The sequence below is a fragment of the Carassius gibelio genome, chromosome A6 (assembly GCF_023724105.1).
Source record: "Carassius gibelio isolate Cgi1373 ecotype wild population from Czech Republic chromosome A6, carGib1.2-hapl.c, whole genome shotgun sequence".
Classification (NCBI taxonomy): Eukaryota; Metazoa; Chordata; class Actinopteri; order Cypriniformes; family Cyprinidae; genus Carassius; species Carassius gibelio.
In genome coordinates, this window is record NC_068376.1 from 22341176 (window position 1) to 22357247 (window position 16072).

The 16072-nt window shown below is 37.5% G+C and overlaps 2 protein-coding genes and 1 pseudogene across 5 annotated transcripts in view; 1 reads left to right on the forward strand and 2 right to left on the reverse strand.

Moving 5' to 3' along the window:
• LOC128015713 (gamma-aminobutyric acid receptor subunit gamma-3-like) overlaps nt 1-1222 on the reverse strand; it is a 114941-nt pseudogene extending 113719 nt beyond the window's left edge.
• Nucleotides 1223-4136: 2914 nt separating this feature from the next.
• Nucleotides 4137-16072, reverse strand: part of LOC128015715 (gamma-aminobutyric acid receptor subunit alpha-5-like) — a 32503-nt gene continuing 20567 nt past the window's right edge. For all 3 annotated transcript variants that reach the window (XM_052599784.1, XM_052599785.1, XM_052599783.1), the window contains exons 8-11: nt 13671-13814; nt 10658-10810; nt 7904-8115; nt 4137-6133 (exon numbers count right to left, since the gene is read on the reverse strand). In XM_052599784.1, coding sequence (XP_052455744.1) covers nt 5840-6133; nt 7904-8115; nt 10658-10810; nt 13671-13814 — 803 coding nt within the window. In that variant the 3' untranslated portion in view covers nt 4137-5839. The remainder of the gene's footprint in view (nt 6134-7903; nt 8116-10657; nt 10811-13670; nt 13815-16072) is intronic.
• LOC128015714 (gamma-aminobutyric acid receptor subunit beta-3-like) overlaps nt 11593-16072 on the forward strand; it is a 61917-nt gene continuing 57437 nt past the window's right edge. The window contains exon 1 of one of the 2 annotated variants that reach the window (XM_052599781.1): nt 11593-12111. In XM_052599781.1, the coding sequence (XP_052455741.1) occupies nt 11921-12111 (191 nt within the window). In that variant the 5' untranslated portion in view covers nt 11593-11920. The remainder of the gene's footprint in view (nt 12112-16072) is intronic. The other variant, XM_052599780.1, reaches the window with a different exon arrangement.

The window sequence follows — 16072 nt, forward strand, 5'->3', positions numbered from 1 at the left end:
TATGGCATGTTTCTCAAAAGCAACATTATCCAAGTAGCATGTAAAAACATTAATAAATTAGCCTATGATCACACATTACATGCAAATATGTCAACAAATTACATTTAAGACTGTGCTAAATGAGCGGCTCTTTCCTTCAACAAGGAACTGATCCAGTTGTCTTGCTTGTTGCCTTGTCTTGTCTACCATAAGAGAGACATAGTCAAATGCTGCATGAAACATTCATTCATTCATATATACACATATGTGTGTGTGTGTGTGTGTGTGTGTGTGTGTGTGTGTGTGTGTGTGTGTGTGTGTGTGTGTGTGTGTGTGTCTTAAAAATCATCATCAATCATAAATCACAAGCTGTTCAGTTCAAATTTAAGTACCTCGACAAAATAGCATGCGATTTCCACGTTTGTGAACATTTTTGCCTTGTTTTCTGGTTAGGAAGACAAACTTTCGTACATGGTTCAGCACCACTAGAACTGACAGCTCCGGTAACGACGCACATATGCATTATCTCCACAGTGAAATAGTGTCCAACATAAGTTAAGATCAATTTAAAAGCGTGATTTGTAACGTTTTCACAAAACCCAGATAAACACAAATCTCAGATTACACCCACAGAGATGCCGTTTGAAGACATGACATAGAGATCTAAGTCTTTCACGAAAGCGCTGCGCCACAAATAAATAAAGATTGAAATAACAACACAGAAAGTCTTCTGAACTTCAGAAATCTGAAGACTTGTTCTTAAAGGTGCGTACATCACATCTTCATCGCCAGACTGATGACTTATTATGTTAACATCAGGCTAGACTATGCATAAGACATCTGCAACAGAATTACCCTTATTAACAAATAATTGCTGTAAAGACAAAAAGGGCAGCAACTTTACTTACCATGCACGAAAGACTGACAGAAGAAAGAAGTAGAGGAACAATTTGGTGGACATGTTTTGGGTGAGCCTGACTGCGTGTTGAATGTGGCACACAGCACGGAGACACTTCTAAGAAGGAGAAAAGTGACACAGCTGCAGCCTTTTCTTCCAGGCTCAATTAAAACAGTGGCGAGTTGTCGAGGTTATAGTCCAGCGGGAACAGTAAGATGTCCTCGGCTAGTGTCCGGTGCTTAAACTTCAATTACATTAACAATTAGCGGGATCAAATAATAGGAGAGCCCCTCCTGCTCCTTGAAGTTGCGCTGCTTTCGTTTGCACCACCAGATACACATACTGACGTTCACACAGAGGCAGAGCGCAAACTTCCAAAGTGGACACCTTCAAACCCCTGCATCCGTTAGTTTCTGCAAATTACGTCATAAAAAAACAAAGTCTGTCTTCCCAGACGCTTCGGCGGAACTCGAGATCCTCTTCGGGTACATTTGGTATTTTCAGCGTCAGATTGCTTTGAGGACAGACATTAAATAGCCGCTGTTTACAGTATCGCTATCAGCTAGGTAAATGATTACCAAGCGCACACTGTTCGAAATGGAAATCGGTGCGTAATTGCTGTAATTACTTTGCACGTGCATTGATCGCTGCGCGATTAACAGCAAGATTTAGGGTGAAGTAAATGTCATCAACCAATTTGGAGTCGAATTGTTACAGGTTATTATCGAATCTGACTACATACATTCTGACGTTTTTAGCCTTAATACAAATACATTTTGCCATTTGCCGTACAGTATGATGTCATTCGTCAATCTTTTTTTTTTTTGTCGGATATACATAATAACTGCTGCTAATTTAACCTTCTATGCATACGTTGTCCTCTCATTGTGTCTGTATGTTAGCAGGTGCACATATGCAGTATAATATTTGAGAGACAGCGCCGACATTTATCACCACAGGCAGCTCCCAGTCGCCTACGCACTTTGGAAAAAAACACAAGCTCCTTTCTCTCTAGCTTTGCTCTGCGTGTTGTGAGCTTTTTCGTCTTAACTTCTCTCTAGAACAGGGCGTCTAACTCAAATCCTGGAGGGCCAGAGCCCTGCAGAGTTTTGTTCCAACCCTGCTCCGACACACAGCTTTCGAATAAGCCTGAAGGACTTGATTAGTTCGATCAAATGTGTTTAAATTAGGGTTGAATCCAGTAATTGAGTCCACTGTATGTGGTACTCTAAGCACGTCAAAGGCAAATCTACTTTGTCATTTTGGCTAAAATATTAATATAATAATAATATATTAATTACGAGTTAAATTAAAGTTGAAGTGTAGCTATTTTGTGACAAGCATTACCCAACGTAATTTATAAAATGGCGATTGTTTCAAACAGGTTTCCCACTGCACTCCTTCGTCTTCCATTGTCCAGTCAAACAGATAGTTCCACCGCAAACGCACGGTTTTGGATCTATGACGTGCTTGTAGGGAACAAATGTTTGATAGCAGCAAAGCGTCATAGTGGTTACACTTATCTGGGAAAATCGCCTGAAATGTCTTAATTATTTAAATATAGAATATTATTCTAATTTTTTTTATAATAATAACTCACTTCATTTTTAATAACACATAAAACTACATGTCGACCTATTTAGTTGTGTTTTCAAGCATGGTGTCACCCCTTTTTGGCTTAGTGAGAGCATGAACTCGGCCAGTTCAAATGCATGATATACTATCCTCTTGTGGCTGATTACAGCAATGCAGATGGAACGTGCAATAGAGAAATCACAGCACATTCTAAACCAAATACAGTGAAAGAACGAAAAAGGAGTGCAGTTAAGCACAGGGTTAAGGATGTGACAAGAAAAATGCCGGCACTGTCAAACATTTTAACTTCCTACAATTAAAAACTTAATTTTCTGATGTACAATCAAAGTGGAAACCCACCAGTAAAAAACAAAAAAACAAAAAACAATACAAAAAAAAAAAAAACGATTTTTTAAGAGCACTTTGAATTAACAAATCAAGTTCAAATCAAAAAAAGTAAAATAAATCATTATAAATTATTGGGGGTTAAATGGATGGGATGGGGGGTGGGGGCTGTATATTATGGTAATAATGATGAAAATGTTAGTTTTTTTAATACTACACTTTTAAAACATTGTCAATTCTGACATCTCTGTGCTTAAATTGTGGGTGATCAGTACAATATCTGTCACATGGTTAGCTACCATCTTTGCGCAGTAGATTAAATCAAAATGACATAACCAAACAATTTTGATAATAAAATGCATTTTGAGCTTTAGGAGATGCAATTTTTGGCTTTTTCTTAATAACACAATGAATAGAATGGGGTAACTCTTCATCATACAAACAAAAATCTGTAATGACATATCTGAGTGACAGCTTCTAAACTGTACACTAGCGGAATTCCGGTCAAGCTCTCACTCCACCACTCAGGAGATTAAAGGTTTAAGGTCCATTGGCATGCTGTGCATTATTGTGTCAGGGATGAGTTTAGTATATTAGAGAGGTTTACACGCGCTTTACATGTATTAAAAAGAAGTCAAGTTTTTTCTCTAAACACACAATAAGAGAATGACATGTCAAATAAATGTCAATGTGACTGATACAAAATAACAACATACTTCAACATTAATATTGCATTAACAAAAAGCATAATTAAGAACGTTGATAAATATGCAAATGCACAGAATACACAAACATTTAATTTGTATATTGTCACTTAACACAGCTGCCAAGTCTCCAGTAGTATATATATAATATCACACACATAATGAAAAATTATAGTTACTTGGTCACAGTGGTCCTGGTTTAATTCAACGTCATGTATAGGAGCACTGGTAGGAAAAGCAACTTAAGTGAAGCTAAATCCTTCACAAACAGATGTGGGCCAGATGTTGCCAGCGCACAGGACCAGAGGAAGGATTCCGTAGCCTCCCTGCTCCAGGAACTCTGGTCTTGATGTGTGCATGTGTGTTTGCTTGCATGCGTGTACGTGTGAGTGTGTGTTTTGTATAATCCCAGAAGTAATCCCAGGAAGAATCCTTCTTCCATTTACAGTAGCTTCTGCAGCAACCGTTTCATTAGGACAATATCTAAGCTTCACGTGCATGTGTTATTGCCACGAGCCTGTGAAAAGCAGCAATGAACCCGTACTCGTTCCTTTAAATGAGCTCATCTGTGTGTAAATGTGATGCATTTCAGCAATGTCTTTTGAGCAACTCGAACAGAAGTAATCAGAACTTGGTCAAGAAACATATCAGGCAGAATTTATTGCTTCAGACATGTATGCTTTGAGAAACAGCTGTACATTTCTGGAAACATCCATTGTAGTAAAAGGGCACATTACTGACTTTCTTGAACTCTTTTAATGATTCATTCTCTTATAGGCTTTTATTATTCTCTTATAGAGTGGTGTACAGAGGAGCTTAATGGCTCTTGTAGTTGGCCTCTTAATGAGCTATACATTATCTGTAGGATCACTTAGTTCTTTGTGCCATCTCACTTTCACCTAACAAGTTCAGAATAGAATGTTTACAGGATAAAAACCGAATCTTTCTGAGTCACACTTTTGGACTATCTGTTCGCTCTTCCAATTCATTTCCCAAATAAGTAGCCATGCATTTTGGTTGAAGAGATGGCATTATGATGTGATGTTATTTTACCAATTTTAACATGTCTGACTGTAGCAGGTTCCATGTTTCTACTGTGCAGTTGTACAGTAAAATATAGAATATGTCTGTCTTTTCTTGTCTTTAGAATCTGAATGTTTCTTTCATTTTGTTTACCTGATCATTTCACATTAGTCTACATGGTAGCGCAAAGAAAATATCACTAGGTGACAACATTTAAGCCTGTTTCTGACTTGTTCCAACCTCGAAAACCCACTGACCAATTTACAACACAGACAAAAAAATAAGAAAATGTCTGTCGCATAAACAGCATGAAAAGCCCATGTAAAAACCATTAACTGTAAAGGAATACCACATTCTGTCAAAGCCTACAATATTTAACAATAAAATCTGTTTTCATCATCATTCATGTCACATTGGCTGCACATCAGAGTAGTGTATCAGAGCAATTTTTAGCTCTTCCTCACTTATGTTAAGCCACGTCTACGCTAAAAGCAAAGCATACACAAGCTATGTACAAATGATTCGAAAATCTTAGCTGCAACCCAACCTTGTTCACCTTGCAGGGTATCTTGGTCTAAAGTGTGAAAAGCTGCCTAAGGTGCACAATTCTATTTAGCTACTTCAAAAAAGCTTAGAAAAAAATGACAAACAAAAGTGAAATCAGTAATTGCGATACATTCCCGAGCACTCGTATGAAGTAATCCCTCTGAAGGCAACATTTTTAGCATGGCTAAAAACTTAGCTTAGCATCTGATTACTCCACTGATGCTAAAGACAAAGAAGAGAATAAACAAAGAAGAGAAGCCTGAAATCCATTAATACAAAGCAAGGGTTTCATTATAAGCAATTACCCATTACAACATAGTAGAAAATGGTTTTTGCATAGCATTTGGCCTTGCTGTACTTCTTTTCATAAATGTTTTTTTATTCTGCGATTAATGCTGATGCCAAATGCATTCATTTTTGTTCACATCCCTTGGAAAATTTTCATGGCTGAAATGGAAGCTTGTGTGGTGCTCAATTCATTGTAAGTTGAATGCAATAACCAGTGGAAACCAGAGAAATATAAAGTAGGAAGTCAAGGCAGATATGGCAATTATATTCCCATAGAGCTTTGAATCTATCATGCAATTTTTGAAATCAGGAAGAAAATTCAACGGGAGCACTCCTCTTATAGAATAGCAAAGTGAGAGGTGCAGTAAGTAAGTGCTCGGCATCGTTTTTTTGCAAGATCAGCTTGTCGTCGAGTATTGAAGTGAAGAAGAAAAAGAGGTTGTGAAAGGAATGTCGCAGTGGCATAGGGGCTTTGCGTGGGCTAAACCGCTCCTGTAATCACTGGTTCCCTGTTGAGATATGTGGCCCAGTAGACCAAGTTGAAAGTCCCAAAGAGGACCGGGAACACTATCCGAGACATCTTGTCAATTTTGCTGACACTGTTGTAAGTCTTTTTGGGGTCGATTGCAGGCTTAGCCTCAGCGCTCTTCAGCTGGACTGTGGTGCTGTTAGAGATGGTTGAGATAGCTGCATCCTTCGTGATGTTGGGGGTGAAGTTAACTCCAGACAAACAGGCATTGTTTGGCTTTTTGGAGAGTGCCAGTGGGTCTTTTTTCTGTAGTTGAGAAAGAAGAAGACATTGTTACCTTGTCACTGTCAGATTTTAAACAAGATTGTTAATGTAAGAGGTAAGCTGCCAAACCTCTGTTTAGAGAACCCAGATAATAAACCAGTTTGAAGGTCGTAACCTTCTAATTAAAGGTGAAATACAGTCATGGTTAACAGCGAGTCTGGTTACTGAGTCTGAACATTAAACAATGGCCTCTGCAGGGCCAGCAGAAGAGTATAATAATGGAGTGGTCAAGACTGTGGTTCAGACAGAGTGGAAAAATCTAAAAATCCTGCTTTATTGCTTTTATGTTCCGGTACTTTCAGGTGGGCAGAGGAAATCTGTCACCATGCCAGTCTGTGGGGGTGGCAGACAAAAGGTTCTGAGTTGCATCTTGCCCCCTCATTTTTCCACAATTCATCTTTGCTTTAAAGGATAGAGCTTTCAAGTCTAAAAGGGGGTGCAAAGGCATCATTAAAATAGTCCATACAAGTCTACGCGCTGTATAAGTCTTGAGTTATTAGAAAGGATTGAGAAATACCCAAATTAAAGTTCATGAGAGTCATAGAGATGAGTCATGAGCCATTTGATCCGACTCACAATTCCCAAAAAGATCTTATTTGGAATAGAGTTTAAACCATATATATATATAACTGGATCGCTCATCGCGTTCTAAACTGCCAACAGACAGTGAAGCCACCGGAAGTTTTCGATCCGCCATCTTACTTATCCCTACCGGCAGAGAGCACCATTGAGTTACATTCAAACCGCTGTCCTAAAATAACTCAATTTGAAGCAAATCAGTCAAAAGGGATTCATTTTTATGTTATGTGTATATAAATTCATATTTACTTCCGATGTTATCTGCAGTGTTTACGGTCTTTTGGGGCAGTATAAGCGATATATTTAAATCATTTAGGTGGGTGTGTCTGCAGCGCACTGACGACACAGGTAACTGATCCAACACAAATTATAGCCTATATCTTTATGAAAATAATTTTTAAGGAAATATTAAACATGAACGTAGTATTGGAAATGTATTTGAATATATTACAATGAATAATACAATTATGTTGTATTAAAAAAAAAAAAAAGTGGGACCCGCGGGTTGGAAAAAAAAGCCGACCCACGCATCACTACCCCACAGCATGAGCTCAAGGTTTTAGAAAGACTACTTAGCAGGAGAAGTGAAATAAGTTGTTGTTTGATAAAAAAAAGGGGGTGACATTTAAGAAAGCTGTGCTGGAGGTCTAGATCTGACCTTCAGAGGTCTGACTGCAGAGCCTTTACTAACAAACTCACCACAGTGACATTGACAGCTCTTTGAATTCTGTTTGTCCACTGAGAATGAAAAATTACCACCTGGGTGAAAATGGATCTTGCATAAGCAGAAACCTGGCATTTACATGTTCATCAAACAAGCAGCTTTCAGAAATCTCAATGAAGTGGCCGGTCTGAAGGGCATTTTGAGTAAAGGCTAAATATTACTCTTATAGAATTTCAAAATGTGACATTCATCAGCAGCTAACACAAATACATCTCATCTAATAAAGCAGTTGACATACGAGTTATGTCACCATCTGAAATGTTGTAACTGAGCACTCTCAAGCTGTCCTGGTGTCTCCAAACAATTAGAAAAAGCATATTATATAGTCGCAGTGTATTGTAACCTTCACGTCAAACGGAACTCTCATGTTATGCAACTTCACTCAACAAAGCCTCTTTCTGAGTTGAACATCACATATGCACAAACGCAAGAAAACATACTAAACTTACTTTAGGCTGCTGAGCCTCCAAGGCCTTCTTTCCATCCCATGCCCAGCTGCGTTTGGTGAAGTAGTTGACTGTGGCAAACTCGATAAGCGCTGAGAACACAAAGGCATAGCAAACAGCGATGAACCAATCCATTGCAGTGGCATATGCTACTTTGGGAAGAGAGTTGCGGGCGCTGATGCTGAGGGTGGTCATGGTCAACACTGTGGTCACACCTGTGGAGGATCAAACACATAGATATTTCGAATATTATAAGATCTCTAAAGCAAAATAAATAATTAATACACTACCGGTCAAAAGTTTGGAATGATTCAGATTTTTTAATAATAAAGTCTCCTGTCCTCACAAAGGGTGCATTTATTTGATCAGAAATACAGTAAAAACTGTAATATTGTGAAATATTTGTACAATTTAAAATAACTTTCTATTTTAACCTATTCATGTGATGGCAAAGTTTAATTTTCAGCAGCAATTACTCCAGTCAATACGTTTATTCAGCAAGAACATATTTAATTGATCAAAAGTAACAGTAAAACAACACTGGTAATAAGAACCATTATTAATAATTGAGTAAAAAAAAAAAAAAACATATAAATGATTTCTGAAGGATTATGTGACACTGAAGACTGAAATAATAACTATTGAAAATTCAATCACAAGAATAAATTCCTTTTTAATATACAGTAATATTAAAATAAGACAGTTATTTTAAATTGCAATACTGTTGTCATAACAAATGCAGCCTTGTGAGTGAAAGATACCTTTTTTTATCTTAATATCTTTATTATTTCAAATAATAATATATAAAAACTTTTGATAGACAGTATTAATGAAAAATATAATAGACATTATAATGTAAATCCTTTAAGTTTGCCTCTTTGTAAGACACTATAAATCAAACAACATGCTTAAGTAACAAAATACATTTATTTTTCAAATGTATAGGAGTAACATTATAATTTCATCTGCAAAATATACAGGCTTATAATGCTTATAAAATAAAATGATTTATATGCCAAAAACAATCACAGCAATCCATCCAAAAATTTCTGTAGCAGCACAGTCATTTTGTGAATGCTGTTACCAGTGAGCAGGGAAATTCTGTCTTTCATCCAAAATAGTTATTTTAATATTTAAAATGCTTTGCATGAATAAAATATCGGTTCATGAATCATAAACTCATCTTAACAACAAAACAAAGCATACCAGCTGGGAATTATGACATTAAGATCCTTTCAATCCCAGAAATACAGTCTACTTTCTATCAAAGAAAAAACTTTATAGAAGGTAGCAATGAAGGATCAAACACAGAAGCAATGCAGTTCAGATATAAATGTTTTTATATCTAACATACTCCTTAGAATGACAGTATTGTTAAAATTCCTTATGCAAAGCCTCTGAGAATAGTTCTTGAAAAGCGTCTGAGGAGCGGAGGTGTGCTGTCCCTGTCAGAGGGAGATCAGATTGCCCCAGGCAGTGGTCACAGAGACCTTTAGACATATATTAGTATGGTACTACAGTCCCTCTCCGGGATTTCTCAGCCTCGGGCTATGCAAATAAAAAACTGTTACATGTGCTATATCAGCAAGTGAGTCTTTGAGCCTCCGTTCATGGATATTTGTATATTTATGTGTGTGAGAAAACATTCTGTTTGATGTAGCCTTTGTTGGGCAGTCCTAGAGATGTTTTTTGCGTGGGCGCATATTCCTTGTGGACTGTCTGCTCAGTTTGTTGATTATTGCCAAGATACAATGCAAGGCTCCAGAACTGAATAGGAACGGCGGTGTGAATTCCAAAACAGTCATCCGAGTGGATTAGCTCTTCATTCCTTCTGATTGCATCAGTCAATTCTGATTTCCATTTTGATGAGAATTATCGATGTTCAAAGCAAAACATTAAGTGAAAGACCAAAAGGAGCAAGAGATAAGAATCCATACATGCTTGGTGAGTGAAAACAGAATATAGCTATATCAAATCCTTTGCATACAATCAGACCTTGAAGAGTAAATATCTGATGCTGATGAGTTTTTAAAGGTGCAAGCAGTCTATAATAACTGGAGAATGCTATTAGCTTTAGCATTAGCATGATGTAGTTATGGCATTAACCAGAAGGGGCTAATGGAGCCATGCTAAACAGTGTTGTTAATTCTGCCTAAAACTACCGATATTGTTTTTGGTCATTTTAATAAAGCTTAAATGAGAATTAGAAATGTTCCCTTGCCAACTAACTCAAATAAAGTTGTAGTATTAAAATTACGAAAACTGACACAAAATTTAAGCTATATAAAAAAAAAAAAATACTAAATACAAAAAATAAAATCTACATCAAAACTGAAAATATAAAAATAAATGTTAATTCAGACCAATAATAATAAATATTATAAAATTATATAAATAAAACTCGGAGTGTGTGTGTGTGTGTGTGTGTGTGTGTGTGAGAAACCTGAATAGTCACGGACTCATGGGGACTTTTGTCACCGTGGGGACCTAACTTGAGGTCCCCATGCCGAAAAAAACGTGTAAAGGTTACAGAATGAGTATTTTGAAAATGTAAAAATGCTGAAATTTTTCTGTGAGGGATAGTTTTAGGTGTAGGGTTGGTGTAGGGTGATAGAAAATACAGTTTGTACAGTAAAAAACCATCACGCCTATGGAGAGTCCAAACAAGGATAGTAAACCAGATGTGTGTGTTTTGTGTGTGTGTGTGTGTGTGTAAAGCCCTAATTACCAAAAAAAGAAAAAAAAGAATACACTAACCAAAGACAGTCCTGGCAGGGACAGATTCACGGTTGAGCCAGAATGAGACTTGGGACAGAATGACAGTCATGAAGCAGGGCATGTAGGTCTGAATCACAAAGTAACCGATCTTCCTCTTCAGGTAGAAATGGGCCATCATGACTGTGTATTGACCTGCAGGGGGAAAAATAAAACAGAAGAATGAAATGAGACAAAGGACGAGAATAGAAAACAGTGATGGAAAAATAAGGAAGAGAAGAAACAAAGGGACTAAGAGAGGGAGGGATAGAGTGTGATTAAACTCTTGTGGGATAAGTGCAAACCAGCTGACAGGTTTAAAGAGAAAATGAGAGAGAGAGAGAGAGAGAGAGAGAGAGAGAGAGGTGGTGAGAAACAAGTCAAGAGAAGAAAGAGACATAATAATATGGGAAAAATCAAAACAAATGTGAGGTGATGTGATTATGGAATTTTCCAACAGTAGCCTGCTGTCATTATTCTTTCAAAGTAAAGGGAAACACCTTGACTTCCTAGTTTGTGGTTTCTTGAACATCTCTCTAATGTCTGACTACAAAGATGCTTTTATGTTATTTAAGTGATAGAGTAAAACTTAAATTAAGAAATGAAAACTGCATAAATCATCAGAATGGAAAAGATTGCATCATCTAAACGAAAGTGACATATATTATGTGTTTAAATCACACTGCACTGGAATATGAAGTAAATCGTTAACTGGAATAGAAGAGAATACAGAGTGAAAAAAAAATATTATATATCCTGTTAACCAAGTGTAGATTGAATTTAAAGCTTTTAAAAAAAAATCTTTTTGAGCCACACAGTCTGATAAACTATAGAAAATCCACTGATGACTGCTGCTTTCTCCTGGCAAAATCGGATTTTTGTGTCCCACTAATCCCTCGTCACAATCTGCATCCTGCAGGCTTCTCTCTCTCTCTCTCTCTCTCTCACACACACACATACACACAATCTCTTCTGAGTCTCACTCTTTCAATAGTTCCATCCATTCTGTCAGGCCAGGCCATCCGCATTTAGGATATACTCTTTCACGGAGTGAAGGAAAAAAGGGGGGCAAAAGCAGAGCAAAACTTGAAAATCTAGTCAGGATCAGAGGGGACATATCAAGTGGATCCGATGAAGAGGACGACAAGCTGTTGAGCCTTGGAAGTTAAGGATAAGTCTGAACATCGTGAGGGCCCTGAGGGGAAACATGTCCTCGTCACGAAGGGCTCGTCCCATCCCCTTTGTCTCACTCGCCCCTTTATTTCAATGACCGAGAAGAAAGCACAACTGGCAGTTCTCCATTTAAGATATTCCACCTTGGATGTGCCCTTCAGGGTGGGACTGATTCTGAGCGCAGCAAACATGCGACTGTGGTGGATTTTACTGCTAAGCTTTTGGAGTGTTTATGGAGAACTCCCATTCATAGCAGAGAACAACGCTGCCATGCTAGTCAACTGGTGAGTGGTCTGGTTTTTTTTACACAAATAGCACAGCTTTGAATGTCGTCAGAAACGGATGAGCACCTGAGGGGGGTCAGCTTCTAAATCAATTTAAAACCGTTGGGAAGGGCAGGTGCTATTTTCTGGATGGGTGTTCTTATTAATAAAAGGTGACAGGTTATCTGGATGTCTTTACAGTGCGGGCTAAGTGATTGAATGTTGACATTTCCACTGGAGATAATTTTACCCTGTTTGGCAGACTCCAGAAGGTCTTTTTTCCCCCTTTCTTTCTTCTCCACTGGGTTTTCTATTTTTAACTTTGTAAAGAGGTTTGCACCTCAGATTAGCAGCAGTGATGGCCAGCTGACCTTTGTCCTGCAAGTCAGCCAAGGCTAAAATCGGAAGACAGGGGAAGACAGGTTATGAAGTCCTGCCAAAAAAAAAAGAAAAGAAATTCCATGGCCTCAGAGCTCGTTTCTAAGTGTTTCTGGCCACCTGATGACAGCTGGCGAACTTTGATGTGTAAATCAATGGCAGTGAGACAGAGAGATGGGTCAGCAGGGTTTAAATCATGACGTGGTAAGCGTAGTTGATAATATCTGCCTAGCTCATGATCAGAGCAAGATAATGTCTTATTGAATATGAGTGTATGCCAGCTCAGGACGGTTAACCATATATGTACATCCATAAAGGCAGAACAAGGGGAAGCCCCCAACCCCACCCCCCTGACATGATTACAAAGCTAGAGGCAGAAATTATATGAGTGTATTACCAGTCATCTTTACATAACCGAATTGACAGATGCCACCTAGGCCCCCTTCTCCCCCTTGCTCGTCTCCCATGTGTCTCTTTCCGGCTTGAGCCAATGTTGGCTGACCGATGTCACATGGTAAAAGCACAACTGATGGGGAAGCACGAGGATTAACCCTCCACACCCAATGGCTCAGGATAAGTGTTGTTTTCTCCCCTCCCTCTCTCTCTCTCTCTCTCTCTCTCATCTTCATCTCTTCCTGTACTCTTGCTGGTCCTAGAGACAGCTGGCCGTGAGTGGGAGGTGTACTCAAATCCTCATCCCTCATTTGCCATCCAGACTGATTCGGAAAAGCTATAATCACAGAAGGACTATCGCTTTATTCAATAGAAAAGACGTCACATGGTGTAAGAAAATGAAACTGAAATGGTGTGATGCAACACATCCTGTTCCTGAAAAGAATGCATTAGATGCAACAGGTTAGAAGGAGGGATGAATGCTCAAAGAATAAATATGATTTACTAGCAAGAAAATAAGGAATGTACATAATATACATAAAATTATTCCATCAATACATATATAAAAAAAAAATTGGTTGTATATAAAGCCAATAATAATATGCTAAGAAGAAATACAGACTACAAAATAAAATACAGCTCCATTGCCAGTAAGTATTGTTTATGGGCATTAATTTTTTTTGGTTCAGGCCGGTACTACAAAATGTTTTGGACCCTGGTCCTAACTAAGTTGAATCACAGATCTTACACCAAATGACTGACTGACACTCACCACAATGAATGAGATTAGGTCAGAGAAAGTGGTTTACCTCTACTTGTGCTGATATCTTCCGTACCAACAGTGTGACCAATCAGATGGTATTGGTTGAGACGTGACCCTTCCTCTGCCACAACCACAGACATGCCAGGGCCTTTGGTCCACTTATAAACCACTTCTGAGATAGGGTAGGCATCTGGAAAAACACACAGTAGTTTATACTTATTGTGCAATGATGACAGTTATCAACTAGACACCACGAGTACCTGGAAGATTAGTTCAAATGAAATGTAATCTGTTTAGTCCCGTCTTTGAATAAGGTTCAAACTCTTGATTGCACAGTCATTGTCAGTTGACTACATTGCGATTTACATGCAGGCAATGTTAATTTCTCAGATTTAGGAGGTAAACCTGACAATCATGGGAAAATATCAGCTTCTTTTATTAACAGAGAACATCTTTTTTCTGACTCTGCTAAGTATAGAGCTGGGGTAATACATTTAATCATCTGCAAATGTGTTGAAAAATAGGATCAGACCATGAGGGTTAAAAAAATAGATTTTCATAGACACCTGCACCAGAGGAACACCTCGATAAAGTGACACAACCTGAAGAGATAGCAAGTCTTTGGATATGTTAAAAAGTGTAACCTCTGTATAGTTATCCTGCAAAAAAAAGCTAGAGTGTGTGTGTTAAAAAAAACCCTATTTTTTAATAGACATTTTATTTTATAATTCATTACATTTATTTTTATTCTATATTTATGTGTTTCTGTTATATTATTTTTAACGTATATTATTTTATTTTACTAATTGTAATCAACTCATATTCAACACAATGTGAAACCAAATTTTCACTAGATGCTTGTTTCACATAAAATAGCTGCAGCTTTACAGTTTCTTAACACTCCATTTTTTCCCTTCCGTGACATTCAGTCTTGAAGCAAAACATTAATCCTGCCACTCTCATGCCGCATATCTCCATCAAAATTAAAATTGACTTCAACCATCTAGACTGAGGGATTATTCTGTCAACAATCTGCACACACAGACGTTCGTAGCCTTAGATACCCCTAGCAAATTCCTGCAAAGTAATTCACAAATTGTCAGTCTCAGCACCCCCACTCCTCTATTCTTCCCCTGACAAGGAAAATCAAACTTGCTGTCCACTTTTGGGAAGTATTCAAACACAGTTCAGTTATGGTGGGGCTTGGGTAACCCCATAGTTAACGTTGTACTTTTACCAAAAAACTTTGTCAAATTGCCTTGGATGGTCACAGAAAAGGCTCTTGCGTGTTGAAATGCTGTAATAAAATAAGCTATTATGTAAGGCATCATAGGCAAATAGCATCTAGGCCATTCTCAAAGACACTTCTCAGAATGGACAGTCCACTTGAGGACAAGTCCACACATTACCTGTTAAGACTCTATAGTGCACCAGCCAAATGAGATTGTAAAGGTAATACTGAGTGCTGGGATAGAGAGCATAGTTAGGTAGTTAGTTCAAAGTGCTAAGTCCTATAATGTTCTATTTTTAACTACAGCATTTTATACAATATGCAACACTTTTGGGACAATTTTTACGGTCAACTATAGAAAGTCCTATAAACAGTGAGTTTTATTCATGAGATATACACAGAATTATTTAATATTTATACATTTTTTTGCTTAAATAGGTCGATTTACACACACATGGCTTTAAATAAAATGTACAATAAAAAAAGAAAAAAAAAGAAATTTTTAGTTTTTTTAAAAATTTTATTTTTTATAGAAATGAATCAATCTCTCTGTATGTTTAATTGTAAAACATCTTCCTCTGGTATTTTCATGTTAATTGTTTTGTTACTATTGTGATAATTTCCTATGTTTCTCTAAACATTGAAAAATCAAGTCCGTCTGAGCTGATATCAAGTCTGTATTCTGTGTTATCTCCCTTTCTGACACACAAAAACAGAGCACATTACTGCTGTCATCATTATTGTGGATATATGGTATGAACCTTTAACTACTGTGTGTGTGACATTTCAGATGTTTTGAGAAGCCTGAACAAAACCTGAAACTCTTTTTTAAGGGTTAGATATCAGTTCTCCTAAGCACAGTGTTTCAAATGGAAATTATGGTATAATTATAAACTACAGTAATGAACAACATTTGTATGAGGAAAATACAGATTTTGTTTGTTTATATTATACCCAGAGCACTGTGGGAGAAGTTATTCTTACTTTTTTTTTTATAATGTGGTCTGTAGACATTAAGGAAACAGCATTTGATAAACCAAAGGAAGTGAAAAGGTCTAGCTAACAGAGGACAAAATATTTCTAAGGTCATGGGTGAAGACTTGAGGGAAACAAACGTAGCTCTTCATTACGACAGGGTCACCACAGCCCAAAGAGAAAACAGCCTGTAGAATAACCTTCTTACTCACACACGACTGAAACGCTTTCCAGTAAAAGGA